We start from the raw sequence: 17836 nt of genomic DNA, 5'->3' as shown, positions 1-17836 counted from the left end.
CGAAAATGTCCGATAAATATTAAATCCCGTTTGAATACATGAAAATCGATTGGATACAGGGCTCTCGTATTGTTTATGGTCTTGCATATGTTGTAGACACACCATAGCTCAAAAGAGTGTCTTGTTATTAGCTCTCGTGAGCTTTCCGTTATATGGTTCTTGAAAGCTTCTCGTTATAGCTCTTTGGAGCGTCTCGATAGTTTATGATCCTACATGTGTTGAGGACACACCTTAGCTCTTATGAGCATCCTGATATATAGCTCTTCGTGAGCTTCCCGTTAAATTGGCTCTTTGTGAGCTTCTTGATATGGCTCGTTTGAACTTCCCGACATATGACTATCCAGAGCTTCCCGATTAATGGCTCTTCGGAGCTACCCGTTATAGGCTTGTATGAGCTTCTCGAATACAGCTCTTATGAGCTTTCTGTTTTAGCCCGGATAAGCTTCCCATTTATGTGCTTTTATAAGCACTCCTGGGTATGAGTTGAAGGGTTTACCATATTATACACTTCGTGTGTACTGCCTATGTATCCATCGATATTTTAAATGATTCAACGAGTAAAGTTTCGATATGAGATGATATAAATTCAAGATGAGTGACTATGAGAAATACTTGATATACAAAGATGTGATATGTACATGTTCATTGGAAACTGGAAGTGATAAATATATGTACGTGGAAATGGAATATTGATGAGCTCATCCATATTTCTTGGTATTAATATGAATTACATAACTAACATGTTTGATGAGGATGTATATGTGTTTAGGTTATTGATTACATTGATTTGGGTTTACTATGTATGCTTACTTTAAATGAACATGATTGGTAAGTTAAATTCCTGTTATATGAACTTACTAAGCATTAAATGTTTACTCTGTTTTATTTCCTCTGTTTTATAGTACTCGGAAGCTCGTAAAGGTTGGAGCGGGTCGGAGCAAGATCACACTATCCTTCAGCTCTTTTTGGTATAAATAGCAAACTTTAATTAGGATATAATGACATGTATAGGTTAAATTGGTCAAATGTTGACATACACATGTTTTGGTTGTAAATAGCCATTGGAATGGCTTATAATGGTCATGTTTTGATATATTTATATGGTATTATCATGTTTGAGGTATGAATTTGATTATGCATATATGCATTTGGTATCTAAGTAAGTATAAGTTTTGGAATGACATAATAATAAATTGTCTACTGGGGAGCCTAAGGGCACATTGATTATATGTGTAAAATGTCAAGTTTAAGACTTGGTTTTGGCTTGGTTTAAATGTCTTGAATTGGTTGGTGAATGTGTTAAAATCGCAAAATCACTGCAGATGGTCCCTTTTCTTCTTCAATTTAGGCCTATCGGAGGAGTTGTGACTTTCATGCTTTGATGTCACAATACCCCTTTCTAGGCAATGTTTTCACTCATATTCGGAACTCTAATGGCTCCCTACAACACTCAATCAACCGTTGAGTTCTCGATGGCACATTTGGCTATCTTGGGTCTAAAAAATAACATAAAATACATAAAAACTATATGTTAATACGAAACCTGAAAATAACTAAAAAGTAAAGAAAAGACACTTGAACTGCTTAAGAATAAACTCCTTAAGTGTAATGGGGAGCCTAATTTGGCATGTCAAATTACGACAGATAACCTATACACAAGTTTTAGTTCCATAATAAATTTATTAAAACACCAAATTCACAAGTATCAAACTACTTACCTTTGCCACATTAATTTTACTTACCTCATATTGCTAATGCCCAATTGTAGACTTAATAGAACATGTTAAGATATACGGAAATATTGATAAGATACACCAAAGTGGCATTATTCCTCACACGGACATATGGATATCACTTTGCACCGAAGTGCCACTCATTTGCACTGTCACTTGTACTGTAGTGCCGTTTTTACTTGCACCGTAGTGCCACTATCACTAGCGCACTTATTCACTTTCCTAATAACATTTCATTTATATCCTACTAGTTCTCATTTGTCTACATGGGCATTTCACACACAATATTCACCACATTCATTCAGTAACTAAAAATAGTTCCAATTTTACTTTTTTTTACAATTTAGTGTTTTTTTTCTATATATGATTAACTATCATCAAATTTCACTCAACATTTATTTCATCTACGTAAAATAATTCACTTAATACTTCATATCACTATTTAATTCACCTATTTATATTTTTCACTTATTACAATTTAGTTTTTGTTTTATAAAATTAATCACTTACACACATTTTCAATTTACCATATTAATACACAACACTTTCAAATACATTTTTAAGTTCTAATGTATCATATAAATATTACTAAAATAAATTATCATGTTTTTCATTTAGGGTTTAAATCATACAAGGTAAAAATTCTTAATATACTTACATCAAAATACTTGGATGGATGTTTCTTCTTCTTACTTTATTCCTTTGCAACTCCCTTGCCTTTATCCCCAATTTGTTCTTCACTTTTCTTCTCTTTCTCTTCAATAACATAATACACATGCATAGCATTCAATATCAAAACAATAATCACATACTATTTTTGTTGGCACAATTTTTGGATAAACGGGGTGAACTTGAATTTTAAAAATGAAAACGAAATGGGAATCGCCACCAATCCTTTTTGATAAGGTGTGATCGGGCCACCTTGAAAAGTAGTTATTTTTAATAAACAATTTAATTTTATTAAAACAACGATTTTGGTCCACGAAATTCAAAAAAATGGGTTCGGGAGTCGGTTACGTACGATGAAGGATTAGTACCCTCTTAACGCCCAAAATTGGTACCTAGTTGATTAATTAAAGTCTTAGTGTCGAAGATTGGAAAACTTTAAAGAGATTTAACATACGATCCTTTATTGAAATGTAGAAAATTTTTGGGAAGAGAGCATATTTCACGTTGATCGAGAATGAGAATTATATCTAGTAAATTAGGACACAATGTCTTGAATTCCCGATACGCGAATGAATGCCATAATTTACTTATTTAAAAGATACTTAGCTATCTCGGATTTAAAAAAGGTATCGTGCCCAGTAAGTTAGGACACGATCTTTTCTTAAGATCATTTAAAACTTGAGAGAAAAAAAAAAGATCATGCCCAGTAAGTTAGGACACGATTTCTTCTTAATTCTCGGGGTCGTTTAAAACGTGAGTTTGAAAAGATTCGTGTATTTAGATTTATTGTGAAAATTGAAACCCAGTAAGTTAGGGTACGACCTTCTCGAATCTAAACATGAGATTTTGCTTATTCAAAAATCATAATTTATGTATTGAATAAAATTAATCTAACACGAAATAGTAGAAAAAAAATACTATGTTAACACTCGTAACAAAACAATAATGAATACGATGATACAAATGATAAAAAGCAAATCAATTATACCATAACAAGTGAATAGATGAATAATTAGGACAATCTTTTAAAATAATAATAAACATATGCACAAATAAACAAATAAACATCGAGTAAAACAAAACAAAACAAATAAATAAATAAAATAAAATAAAAAGTAAAAAAGGGTGTGTATATATATATTTTTTTAAAATTATAAAGGCTAACAAGTATATATAAATTATGAAATATATGTACATACATGTATTATAAAAATGTATATATGTATATGTATATTTTAAGATTACAAAATATATAAAAAGAATATATGTATGTATACTTAAAAATTCTTAAATATAAAAGATATCTATGTATATATATGAGTTATAAATAGAAGAACATATACATGTAGATATATATATTATAGAAATGCATATATACATATATGACAAAGTTTGAAATAAAAGGGACATAAATAAGAAAATAATAATAGTATCAATATAATAAGACAAATATTTTTGATATTTACATAAATAATAATATAATAACAATAACAAATGATAATAATAACCATAATAATATCAAATTTACTAATATTATTAATAAAATAGCTAAAATAATAAAACAAACAGGCTAAATTGAATTTTGAGACGAAATTCGGGGTTTAAAATGCAAATAAAAGAAAAAAGGGTCCCAGGGACCAAAGTACAATGCGCTCAAAAGGGTAGAGGGTCAATTTGGAAAATATCCCAAGCCCTATGCATAGGGTTTTGGCGCAGACTGAAATGAAATACGCGAAAAATTACACGGCTAAATTTAAGAAAATAAGAGGGACGACATTGCACGACAGCGCGAAAGCGGAAGGACTTGGCGCATAAATATCCTTCTTTAAGAAAACACGCAGATCCTCCCCCCAGGGTCGGGTCACCGCGCGGGTCAGGGCCAAAACGGCGTCATTTTGGCACCTGACCCTGAATAGCAAAACGGCGCCGTTTAATATCTTTTATTTAAAGCAAAAAAAAAATTTCTTAATGTTTTTTTTTTAAAAAAAACTTCAGAAAAAGAAATGCCCTCTCCACTCCCCTTTCTCCGGCCGAATAGGCTACCATCAGCCCTGCCGTAGAAGGTGGTCGGAGGCCTAATAGACGATTTTTTTAAACCCCGCTTCAGGGACCAGCTGAGGGCCAAGCCCTCATGGCCCTAGGGCCGTAGAAAGAAAACCCCAAGCGCCACCTTTCCCGTCTGATTTCGGTGACCCGAAGGAGGGCTCCGGCAACGACACTGGTGGGGCGATTCAGGTATGTTTTCCTTTCCCTTTTTCCTCTATTTATTTCGTATGTAAAAAAATAAAAAAAATGAAGAAATAGACCGAAAGAAAAAACCAATCGGAAAATATAAAAGGAATCACCTTTAAAATTGTTTTCTTTTTTATTTCTTGAATGTTCGTGGAAAAAAAGAAGAAAAAAAAGACCCCCATTACAGTGATGCGATTTGGCTTTTATAGCCAACACTGAGTTATTTATACTATTTTCCTTGCGTGCTTTTGTTGTTTGCGTGTCTTGCAGGTGACGGCGCAAGTGGGGGACGACGACGTGACCGTGGTAGTGGCAGACGCGCGGCGGTGGCGGCTGATAAGTCAAGGGTCAGAAGACCCTAGGTGCGGCGCACCTAGGGTTAGGGTGGCTGCTTTGTTTCTTCTGAAAATGGGCTAGGGTATTTTGGGTATTGGGCTTTAGATTTTTGGCTTGAGGTAGTTAGGCCTCGGGTTTGGGTTAGTAATTGGGTTAATTTGGTTGGGCCATGGGTTAAAATTTTGTAAATGGACAAGGACTGTTTAATAATTTGGGTTTATTTTTTGGGCCGGGCATAATCTAAGCCTTACAGCTGCCCCGCTTTGCTCATTATCGTGTAACGAAAATAAAGAAAAGATTAAGAAAGACCAATTTTGCCTGGTCTCGCCCATGCTTAACTTGTTCTGGTGCTTTTCTTCCTCAAGTAGCCTCCTTCCGATCTACTGTGCCTTGTTACTTCGATCCACTCTACTGCCACTTCAGAGAGATATAACTTGTAGCTTCAATCCACTCTGCTGCAACTTCAGGGGGACAAAATTTGTGATTTTAGCCTGCTCCACTGCAATGTCAGGGAGATAAGGTTTGTTGCTTCAACCTGCTTTGCTGCGACGCAACTTCAGAGGTAAGATTTGCTATCTTCAGTCTGCTCCACTGCAACTTCAATGAGATAAGACTTGTATCTTTAACTTGCCTCACTGCAACTTCATGGGGATAAGGTTTGCTATTTCAACCTGCTCTACTGCAACTTCAGAGAGAAAAAGTTTGATATGATCTGCTCTATTGTAACTTCAGAGAGATGAGATCTGTTATGGTAGATTTAATCTGTTCCACTAAAACTTCAGCGAAATAAGATTTGCTATCTTTAATCTACTCCTCTGCAACTTCAGGGAGATAGGATCCATCATTTTAATCCGCTCCACTGCAACTTCAGGGAGGTAGGATTAGTAACTTCAATCTGCTCCACTATAATTTCAGGGAGATAAGACTTGTATCTTCAACTTGTCCCACTGCAACTTCATGGGGATAAGGTTTACTATTTTAACCTGCTCTACTACAACTTTAGAGAGATGAGATCTGTTATGGTAGATTTAATTTGTTCCACTGCAACTTTAGGGAAATAAGATTTGCTATCTTTAATCTGTTCCACTGTAACTTCAGGGAGATAGGATCCATCATTTTAATCTGCTCCACTGTAACTTCAGAGACGTAGGATTAGTAACTTCAACTTGCCCCACTGCAACTTCATGGGGATAAGATTTGCTATTTCAACCTGCTCTACTGCAACTTCAGAGAGATGAGATATGTTATGGTAGATTTAATCTATTCCACTACAACTTCAGGGAAATAAGATTTGATATCTTTAATCTACTCCGCTGTAACTTCAAGAAGATAGGATTTGTGGTGATTCGATCTGTTTTCTACGGAACATGACCTGTATAATGAATCTAAGTATGCCTAATGATTAGGATGGCATGATAAAAAATGAATCAAATGCTCCTAACTAAACATGTATGAATGATGTTTGCACGAATGCAGAATGTCACTTTTTCGAGAATGATCTCTTTTAACGCTTAGGTTGTCGTTGCTCGAAGGTTATTAAGGTTTTATCACTGATGTGCTATAATACCTTCTGGCTGGCATCTCCAAAGAAACACTTAATTAGATTGCCCCCCACTGTAAACTTCAAAGTTCAATCTACTGGGATGCAAAAAGTTGTACCATCATCCTCCCATTGTAACCCAATGGTAAAAAAATATGGCTTTTTCTCAATCCTCTCCTATCACAATTCAAGGATATAAAATGTGAAGCTCTTTGATCGTACATCATTCCCAGGGTGTCGTACCAAATGTTTATGCACAACTGTAGCACTTTCTCTTCTGAGAAACCTCTCCTTATCACTCGGTGATCATTGCTTGTTTGTTCATTAAAGTCTTATCACCGACACAACATTTTGTTCAATCAATGTTTGGTGGCAACAAAAACCCAAAAGGATAGTCTTAATTTAGACTTTTCCTTCTTAGATATTTCAAACTTTAAACTAGGTGTGTTCCAAACAATAGTCCTCTTTCAGGTTCCTATATTATTTAGAAACTTCTAGAGTAATATGCAAAACTTCCCTTGTGAAAGTATTCAATCCATTAATCGTTATTTCAATGAAAAACGTTTGAAAAAAATTGTCACAATGGACAAGATGAAATTTTATTGAGAACAAAGCTTGAGATGAATAAGTTAATCAGGATAGCAAATTTTGCTAATATACGAAATAAGTTGAAAAAGATTATTACAATGGACAAAATGAAATTTTATTTAAAGCAAAGCTCGAGATGAATAAATTAATCAGGATAACAAATTTTGCTAAGATTCAAAAAATGAACAAGATAAAAACAGGTGCCTCGAATATCGTAGCATGAGTTTCTCTAAACAAACTTATTGAGACCTTTCTAAGTTTGACATGTGTTTGGGAGATCTATAGTACTCTGTCGATGCCCCAAGATGTCACTTTCCCTTTCCTGTTGATTCAGGTATAACAAGATCACCACGTGCCCTTATCTGAGCAAAATTTGAGCTGCTCTGATCACTTCACGTCCCATTCTGATTAAAATTTGGGCCACACTTTTTGGGTTTTCAACTCACCCCTTTTGGTCTCAAAGCGCCTTTTGTGAGTTTTCACTTTGACCTCTCATTTTCTTTTAATTTTTATATCTTTTTTTTTCAAAGCGCCATTTGCGGGTTTTCACTTTGGTCGTTTCCTTTCTTTAGGTGAAGTACTTCTTAACTGAGTCCGATTTTACAGGGTTTGGCAGGCTTTTACCATCTATCTCACTCAAGATCAAAGTTCCTCCAGAAAAGGCCCTCTTTACAACATAAGGTCCTTCCCAATTTGGCATCCATTTTCCTCTAAAATCCTTTTGTAGAGAAAGAAACTTTTTCAACACCCGGTCCCCTTCATGAAATTCCCTTGGATGAACCTTTTTGTTGTAGGCTTGCATAATTCGTTTTTAGTACATCTAACCATGACGAATAGTTTGTAACCTTTTTTCTTCTATTAGGTTCAGCTGATCATATTGAGATTGAATCCATTCGGCCTCATCTAACCTTAGCTCAGCTAACACCCAGAGGGAAGGGATCTCAACTTCAATAGGTAACACTACCTCGATCCCACAAACTAGAGAAAAATGTGTTGCCCCAGTAGAAGTCCTAATAGGTGTTCGGTATGCAAGAAGAGCGAAAGGTAATTTCTCATGCCAGTCCTTGTAAGTTTCAGTTATTTTCCCTGCAATTCTTTTGATGTTTTTGTTAGTTGCTTCCACGACACCATTCATTTTAGGGCGATACAGTGACGAATTATGGTGCCTGATCTTGAACTGACTACAAACTTCCGCTATTAAGCTGTTGTTCAAATTCAGCGCATTATCAAATATAATTCTTTCAGGCATTCTTTATCGACATACAATTTCTTTTTTCAAAAACTTACTAACTGCTGACTTCGTGACGTTAGCATATGAAGCAGCTTCCACCCATTTAGTGAAATAGTCAATAACAATAAATATAGAACGATGCCTATTAGAAGTCTTTGGTGATATTAGCTCGATGACATCTATTCCCCAAATGGAGAAAGGCCATGGAAAAGTTATAACATAAAGAGGTGGAGGAGGTGCATGGATTTTGTCACCATAAATTTGGCATTTATGGCACTTTTTGGCATAATTAATGCAATCTCTTTCCATAGTGGACCAATAGTACACAAATCTCATAATCTGTCTGGCTATTGTGAAGCCGTTGGTGTGCGTTCCACAGGTACCTTCGTGGACTTCTTCCAAAATTTTCTCGGCCTCTGCAGTATCCACACATCTCAACAATACTTATCCTTTCCCCTTTTATACAAAATCTCTCCATTTAAGACATAATCAATGACTGGTCTCCTCAATATCCTCTTATCATTTTCCATCGCCTGGTCGGGGTATTCACGATTCTTTACATATTGCAGTATGTCTTGGTACCATGGATGGTCATCATTTTCCTCATCCTTAATACTGTAGTAAGGAGCTGGAGTCTCATAAATGCTGATTTGAATAGGCTTCATGCCTTTTGATTTGTTCACTTTGATCATAGATGCTAGAGTGGCTAAAGCATCAGCCATCTGATTTTCGTCTCGTGGTAAATAATAAAAAGTGATACTATCAAACTCCTCAATTAATTTCAGAACCAACTTTCGATAGCTGATTAACTTTGGGTCTCTCGTTTCCCATTCTCCTTTGAGCTGGTATATTACCAATGCACAGTCTCCGTATACCTCTAGTATCTTAATTTTTCGCTCTATGGCTGCCCGAATGCCCATAATGCAAGCTTCATATTCAGCCATGTTATTGATACAATCAAAATCCAATTTACTGGTAAAAGGATAATGATCTCCATTAGAGGACACAAGGACTGCCCCAATTCCATTGCCTACAATATTCGAAGCTCCGTCAAAGTTTAGCTTCCAAGGGTGATATTCGTGGGAATCCTCTTCAGTGGTTGCCATATACATCAAGTCTTCATTCGGTAAATCAAAATTCAGAGGTTTATAGTCTTCTAAAGGTCTGCTGGCCAAAAATTCTGCTATCGCACTCTTTTTGACAGCCTTTTGATTTACGTAGACTATATCAAACTCGAAGAGTAGGATCTGCCACCTAGCCATCCTCCCTTTGAGCATGTATTTCCTCAATCTCCGTGTTGTCTAGATCAAGACACAACATAATTTTTCAATGGGCGAATATCTCATTTCACAGTTAGTAAATTTCTTACTGAGATAATAGATCACTTTCTCCTTTTTCCCCGTCTCATCATGTTGACCTAGCACACATCCCATGAAGTTGTCGAACACCGTTAAATACAGGATCAGTGGTTTATCTGGCCTAGGCGGCGACAACATTGGAGAATTGGACAAGTACTATTTTATTTTGTCAAAAGCCTCCTAGCATTCTTCATTCTACACATCTGGATTATGTTTCTTCAGAAGACAGAATATGGGGTCACATTTCTCGGTCAGTTGTGAAATGAACCGAGCAATATAATTCAGCCTTACTAAGAAACCTCGAACTTCTTTCTGAGTACGTGGTGGAGGTAAATCTCAAATTGCCTTGACTTTGTCTGGGTCGATTTCGATCCCTTTTTCACTGACTACAAACCCAGAAGCTTTCCTGACCTAGCTCCAAAGATACATTTGGCTGGATTGAGTTTGAGTTGGAACTTTATTAATCTTAAGAACAACTTTCTTAAGACTTGCACATGTTCTCTTTCCGTCTGGGATTTTGCGATCATGTCGTCAACATATACTTCAATTTCCTTATGCATCATATCATGGAAGAGGGTTACCATGGCTTTTCGGTATGTGGCTCTCGCATTTTTCAACCCGAATAACATCACTTTATAATAGAAAGTTCCCCATAGGGTTACGAAAGTGGTTTTCCTTATATCTTCAGAATGCATATTAATTTTGTTATATCCCGAGAAACTGTCCATGAAGGAAAATAGTGAGTGCCCTGTCGTGTTGTCCACCAGGATGTTGATGTGAGGCAGGGGAAAATAATCTTTCGGGCTAGCCTTATTTAAATCTCTATAATCTACACACATTCGTACCTTCCTATCTTTCTTAGGGACGGGTACAATATTGGCTACCCATTCCGAGTATTTGACCACTTGTAGGAACCCAGCATTAAATTGTTTTTGAACCTCCTCTTTTATTTTTAGTACAACATCAAGCCTCATCCTCCGGAGTTTTTGCTGAACTGGCTTGCAATCCTCTTTTATAGAAAGTCGGTGAACTACAATGTCGGTATTTAATCCAGGCATATCATGGTATGACCATGCGAAGATATCTTTGAACTCTTAAAGTAACTTAATGAAGTCTTGTTTTGCTTTTTCAACTATGCATGTTCCAATCTTCAGCACCTTTCCTTCCTCTAGGGTCACAATCTCCACCGTCTCCTTGTGAGGTAAGATTTGTTTCTTCTCCTACTCTACCATCCTCAATAAGTTGGAGATAGGTTACAATATATGTTATCTTCAAAGTCAAGTGATCCCTCTAAACACATATCCCGTTCAAAATGATTTTTCGAGTACATATTAGAGTTACTCATATCATTAATATCTGGGGACCTGTTATAGGTACCAAAGAATATACAAAGAATGTATGAATTTAAGAATACTTATTTATGTGGTATGATCATGAATTAATGAAAGAATGATTTGGAAAAAAAATCCAAGAGAATGAAATAATCCAAAATAACTATTCGTGCAAAAATAATGAAAGAATCTTGAAAGAATATCTGCTAAAAAATAATCGCAAAGATATATTTCATTAAAATAACGATGTTCAAACACAAGCCCATCTCACAAAAAGTTTCCATTGTCTTTAGGCTAAAATAGCAAGCATGTTTTGAATATTACTCTGATAAAGCTCTAAAAACTTCAGGTATTTCTTCTGCAGTCCAATTATTTAGAACACTCCCAGATTCATAGGGACGAATATCTAACATAATCCCTTCTTCACTCGTATCTTCATGTGCGGCATTGATGCCCTCTTTCATTGGCACACTTCTCTCAAGATGAATGATTCCCCCTGATACAAAGGTTTTGGATATGTGAGGAATTATCATTGGTTCCCATTTAATTTCCTCTCCACTTAGGCGTGCCCTTCTTCTTTCTTGCCTTTTTTCCAGCTCTTTTCTTCTCTGCTTTATGTTTGGCTTATGTCCTAAGCCAAAGCGATATTATTTTTCCTTCAGCGCTGGGACCTCAATTCTTCCTTGGAGACACCTCCCTTATCGTTTTCCGGGTAAAGCTCCTTTTCCCACCAAAAATTGTAACCCTATCTTCGTAGTCTTGGATATTTTCGGTATTAGAATTTTACTCCCCTCAGAAATAAATGTTGCGTTTACAAACTCCAAAGATCGAAATGAGCATTCAACTGCTTCATCATTAATTTCCACGTATGACGCATCATTAGCTACAGCTACTATGATGTCTTCTTCGGTGTTTATTGTCACTAGCCGACCTTCTAACACCAACTTCCGCTTTTGATGTAACGATGATGGTATAGCCCTCGCCGAATGTATCCATGGCCTTCCTAATAGGCAATTATAGGAGGGCTTGATATCTATTACGAGAAATTCCATCTCGTAAATAGTTGGGCCGATCAATAAGAGTATCTCGATTCTTCCCATGACATTCCTTTTTGTGCCATCGAATGCCCTCACTATATTTTGGCATGTCTTCATATGCGAACTATCCACAGGCAGCCTGTTAAGTGTGGATAGGGGCAATACATTCAATGTTGACCCGTTATCTATCAAAACTCCTAGCAAAGTATACTCATTGCATCAGGTGGTAATATGCAAAGCTTTAGTAGACCCCATGCCTCCAGGTGGTATTTCATCATCGTTAAAGAAGATAAAATTATCGGCACTTCTGTTGTTGACCAGCTGATCTAATTTGTTGACAGAGATGTCATTGGCCATATAAGTCCCGTTCAGCACTTTCATCAACGCCCTTCGATATACCTCTGAACTTAAGAGCAAGGCTAGCACGGATATGCGAGCTGGCTGTTTATACAGTTGTTCCACAACACTATACCCATTGTGTTTCAAGAATTTGAGGAATTCCTTGGCTTCTTCCTCTTTCATTGGCTCAATAATAGGTAACACAGGCTGGGCTATTTTTTCCTCATTTTGCTCTGTTACTATAGCATTTCCCTTTACCGGCTCGACCGAAAAACTTATCAAGTTGTAGCGCTTTCCACTACTCGTATAAGAACCCATGCCTTGATCCTCTTTAACAGTACTGGCTAAAATTTCCTTTCCTTGAACAGTTGTGTTGCACTCATAGTTCCATAGGACTTTCTTGTTATCTTTGTAAGGGAAGGCTGCAGGATTTTTAATTATTATCTTTGACGTTACTGGTACTCCCGCCCCTTTCTTCCTTGGCTGCGAGATAATGACTACAAGAAAACTTATTTTTGAAACCCCTGACGTTGGTTCCGACGAGCATATGCTTCCTCCTTCCTCGACTTCTTCATAGAACTCCACTCCCTTATCGTCCATCATGCTTTAAAATAAGGCTCTGAATTCTGTACACTCCTGAATCTCGTGTGCTTTTTCGTGATGGAATTCACAATAATTTCACGTCTCTCTGCATCTCTCATCTAAATTCGAACTGATTAACCTCATTTCCACCATTTTCTTCTAGACCCATTTCAAAGGGGTTCTTATTTTCGCAATATCTGCCTTGATTTTCCTCTCCATGTTCCCATTTATCATGTTTACCCCTTTATCAGCATGGTTAGGTAATGGATTTTCCACACTCGATGAATCATCGAACTTGACAACACCCATACTGATGAGCCTTTCAACCACCTTTTTAAAAGCAGTACAATTTTCTATTGAATGCCCCGTAATCCTCACATGATAGTTGCATTGTGCATTAGCGTTGTACCATTTGGGGTACGGAGGTTGTAAGGGCTTTAAGTAGAAAGGAGAGACAATATGTGCATCAAATAAGCTTTTATACAACTTCTTATATGGTACCAGAATTGGCGTGTACTGAGGCTTTTCCGTGTTCTGTCTTGTGTCGAATTCCTATCTTGATGAACCTTGTTGATTACTAGCCACATTTCCTGGTTGGTTCACATTAATCGATTTCGAGTAACCCTTATTATAAGTGCTCATGTTGTTCACATGTTTCTCATTTTTCCTTGGAGCCATCCTTCGGTTACCTTCTCCAGCATCGATTCTCCCACTCCTTATGGCGTTTTCAATCATTTTTCTATTCATGACTATGTTAGAGAAGCTTTTCATGGCACTTCCCAACATATGAGTGATAAATGGTGTCTTCAGTGTGTTAATGAAGAGATTGTCATATCTCTTTCTAGGAGATGTGGCTGAACTTGAACGGCAACCTCCCTCCATCTCTATGCTTATTGCTTGAAACTTTTGTTTAGATTTTTCTCCTTATTTTGCAGGGTAATGCTTGTGCTAAGTCCCTCCATGAACTAATCTTGGTACGACTTAATTGATTGTACCACTTAGATGCTGCCCCTGTGAGGCTATCTTGAAAGCAATGTATAAGCAGTTGGTCATTGTTAACGTATCCAGTCATATGCCTACAAAACATGAAAATATGAGCTTCTGGGCAATTGGTCTCATTGTATTTTTTAAATTCTAGCATTTTGAACTTGTGGGGAAGTACCAAATCCAGGACCAAACTTAAGTCTTTAGCATCAATCCCCTGATAATTTTTAGTACTTTGCATTGCTTTGAATTTTTTTCGAGCCATTTACATATTTCCTCCAACTATTTTGGCAATTCTTCTTTTGTTTTCTCTTTCTCATCCACTTCGTCGAAATCGGGGATGATAAGATTGGTAGGGTTCTCTCTGGGGTTAGAACCTAATTCGGCTTGGAAGTTTATTGGCATTGAGGTGCCAGCCTAAAACTGCTGAGGCCTAATTGTAACAGAAGACCTACGTGGGTGTACATCAGCTTGGGGCTGTACATGTGGAGGAGTAAAGCCTGGAGGGTAGAGGGGTTCATCATTATCTTATTCTTCATCATTAACTATGGGGTCCTTTCCTTTGTCATTTCCCCCAGCTAACAGTTGTGTTAGCTGAGTCATCATGCTCCTTTGAGACTACACCATCTTTTCTGCCAAATCTTGCTAAATTTTTTCTAGTTGCTCTTACATTTGGTCTTGCATCTCTTTTTGAAGCTGTTCAAGTTTTTCTAATCTTTGATCCATGTTCTTCGATTTTGCCTGAGTACCATAAGGGTGTTGGTTTTTCAAGTTAATTGAAATAATTTTATTCAATTAGGATCTTTTAATGGTCGTTAATGCATATGATGCGATGCAATGCATAAAATGAATGCAAAAAGGCGTCAATTCTAATTCAATTTCATTTTGAAAACTTTACTAGAAAATAAACTTCTTTACATAAGATGAATTACAGATAAGGCTTAGCCCTAATGCTTAGTACTCTAATCTTCTTAAGTAACGAGGCTAACTCTTGTCCCCGATCTGATTCCAACTCATATTTCATGCTCAGCATATCGACTTGCACTGCCAAAGTCTGCAGGTGATCAACTACCTCTCAAATCTGAACCACGGCTTCTTCCATAATATGATCTCTATTTCTGACTTGGTTCTGCAAGTTGTGCAGCTGTTCAATCTAACGATCTTTATTAGCTTCCAGGTACTCAATCCGGATCTCACAATTTTGTAGTGTCGTTTCTAACTCTTCTATCATTTCTCTCATTTCTTCGATCTTGCTCAAGCTTGCTTTCAATTCCATCACAGAATTCCGATGTCGATGTCGATGGAGAGAACCTCATTTCGTGTCTAGACCTCTTAAAACTTCCTTTCCCAGCTATCGGCCTTATCCTTTTCTTCTTGAATCTTTTCACACCACTGCTCCGAAGTTTTTCCCAACCTAACAGTTCTCATCGATAAGCCCAGGTTCTTATAATCTGTCTTCAAGCTATCTAGATCCTCTACAGCTTTAGTTTTCCCTTTTCTAAATATTTCTGCCTCGAGTTTCTAAACATCCGCATCTAATATCAAGTTTATATTTTCTTCTTCCATTTGCTCTAATTTCTTTTCTAATTCTGCATTTCTTCTTTCAAAATATTGTTTTATGATTTCTAGTTCAGAAGGGACGACTCGCAAATGTTCCTCTATCGACTGACTATTTTCGTGACTTGGCTCGAGAATATTATCATTAATTTTTCTAACCCACCATTCATTATACTCAAGAGTTGTCATTGGGCTCACGGCTAATCTCTTCATCCGACGAGTCTGGTTCCACGCATTAGATATTTCTCAAATTTTCTTTTTATAACCATCACCTTTGTATGAGAATTCACACTCGGTTAGTCCGTGAGTTACGGGTATAAACTGTTTTAACATATACTGCATAAGCACTAGCAACGGGGCATAACCAACAGCTCCCCAAATTCTCAGCAAGGGAACCTAGTCAAAGTCGCCGCATCGATACAAAATCTCATCTGGAAGCAACCACGGGGCTCTCCATTCGACGTCCTCTTCACGCAGATTCTGCAGAATTTCCATCCATTTTTTCTCCAAGATGTCATCCCTCCACAGTGTAGCTACTATCTCTTTCAATGGTGAATAATTTTCAGAGAAGACCCGATACGAAACCTTATCAACCTTTTAGAAGTGATTGTGGAATCATGCGAGTAAAAGCTGTGTACATCCGATGAATCTACCTTCACCCGCTCTCTGGCAGGCATTTTACAACCACGGGGCTCTCTGCCAAAATCATTGGGACCAGTGTAACCCTCTTATCAAGTCGATCAAACAAGTTAGTGACTGCCTCATCAATATGTCTCAAAGCCTTGGGGAATACAACTAAGCCGTATATGCTCAAAGCAAAGACGTCTACCCTCTTCCTTGTATCTGGGTGTGCTAAAATTATATCTTTCAAACTCTTCCAAGGAATACACTTGCTATCCACCTTCTGTTGGATTCGAGCTGTAACCCACTGCTCACTCATCCCGGTTATGTTCATCAGCCTTTTTTTTAAGAAGGTTGGTAAATTTACAGCTCTCGAGTAGACTCTATCAACTTGAATGTTTGAACATCGAAGTAAAGCCATGCATTCTTTTACCGTAGGTACCAAGTCGACTTTTTCGAACGTGAAACAACTGTAGGTAGGGTTCCAAAACTTTACGAGAGCCCAAAACAGACGCTTGTCTACCTTCATATCTAGCAGATACGGTAAATCCCCGTAATTTGAATAGAATAGCTGTTTGACCTCCTCGTTTCACTAGTTCTAGATTTCCTTCAACTCTTGCAAATAGTTCTGAGTTACACTAATAAGGGTAAAGTCCCATAATTCTAATACATATCCTTCAGCCAAATTATTACATTTCTCGTATTGTGTCGTTTCTGACCAAGCTCGAACGGCGGCATTGTCTTCCATCTTATCAAGAAACCCCTTTTCCATGACAAGCTTTCTATATAACAACCGAATATGAACTAACATATTTTATGATGAAGTGTCATGTAGTTGAAATATCATGCATTCCAAGTAAAATAGAAAAAGTCAGTATCAGGTATAAACAAGCAATCCAGGACAATCCAGAAACAATAAAACACATATTCGGGTATCTAACAAGATTAATATGTAGTTCTAGCTAGGGTGAGTTCCTACGGTTCACTACATGCGACTTGGCTTCTAGGGCAAAGGTACCCGAACCGACAGATTCCTCGATCCTCACCCATTATAGGCTCATATAGACCGAGTTCAGTTAAGGGGAATACATTTTCCTATGGCCATGCGGAGATGAAAATCTCACGAACACATAGGTACGGATGTATCCCGAAAGCGATTCACTATCCCATGCGGAGGTGAAAACCTCACGAAGGCGTAGTTTCTCACTCCCACTTAAAAGGGTGTGATCAACGGTCATGCAATGCAATGTGCAGAAAGATACCAAAATTTAAACTAACACAACAATTATAAACCACAATGAAGAATATCATAATAAAGACGGATGAAATGCAACGAGAGGATCGTATATTTAAATCAAGTTTTTAATTTTGACAAAAAGACAAAAAATAATCAATCATGGCTTGACTCTCTTATTTTACTGTCCCCAGCGGAGTCGCCAAGCTGTTGGCACCATTTTTTGATAAACGGGGTCGACTTGGATTTTAAAAATTAAAACGAAAATGGGAGTCGCCACCAATCCTTTTTGATAAGGTGTGATCGGGCCACCTTAAAAAGTAGTTGTTTTTAATAAACAATTTAATTTTATTAAAACAACGATTTTGGTCCACAAAATTTAGAAAAACGGGTTCGGGAGTCGTTACGTATGAGGAAGGATTAGCACCCTCGTAACGCCCAAAATTTGTACCTAGTTGATTAAT

At 37.1% G+C, this 17836-nt stretch overlaps 1 protein-coding gene across 1 annotated transcript; it reads right to left on the bottom strand.

Moving 5' to 3' along the window:
• Nucleotides 1-8763: 8763 nt before the first annotated feature.
• Nucleotides 8764-9591, bottom strand: LOC107887776 (uncharacterized). Its single transcript, XM_016812005.1, has one exon. The coding sequence runs from the start codon at nt 9589-9591 to the stop codon at nt 8764-8766; it is 828 nt and encodes a 275-aa protein (XP_016667494.1).
• Nucleotides 9592-17836: the final 8245 nt, after the last annotated feature.

Source organism: Gossypium hirsutum, chromosome D02 (genome assembly GCF_007990345.1).
Source record: "Gossypium hirsutum isolate 1008001.06 chromosome D02, Gossypium_hirsutum_v2.1, whole genome shotgun sequence".
NCBI classification, from domain to species: domain Eukaryota; kingdom Viridiplantae; phylum Streptophyta; class Magnoliopsida; order Malvales; family Malvaceae; genus Gossypium; species Gossypium hirsutum.
The sequence above is the reverse complement of the archived record's forward strand: the minus strand, read 5'-3'. Positions and strand labels throughout refer to the sequence as shown.

Excerpts from the sequence above, each read along its gene's own strand:
- LOC107887776 (XM_016812005.1), bottom strand. The coding sequence starts at position 9,591 with ATGGCTAGGTGGCAGATCCTACTCTTCGAGTTTGATATAGTCTACGTA.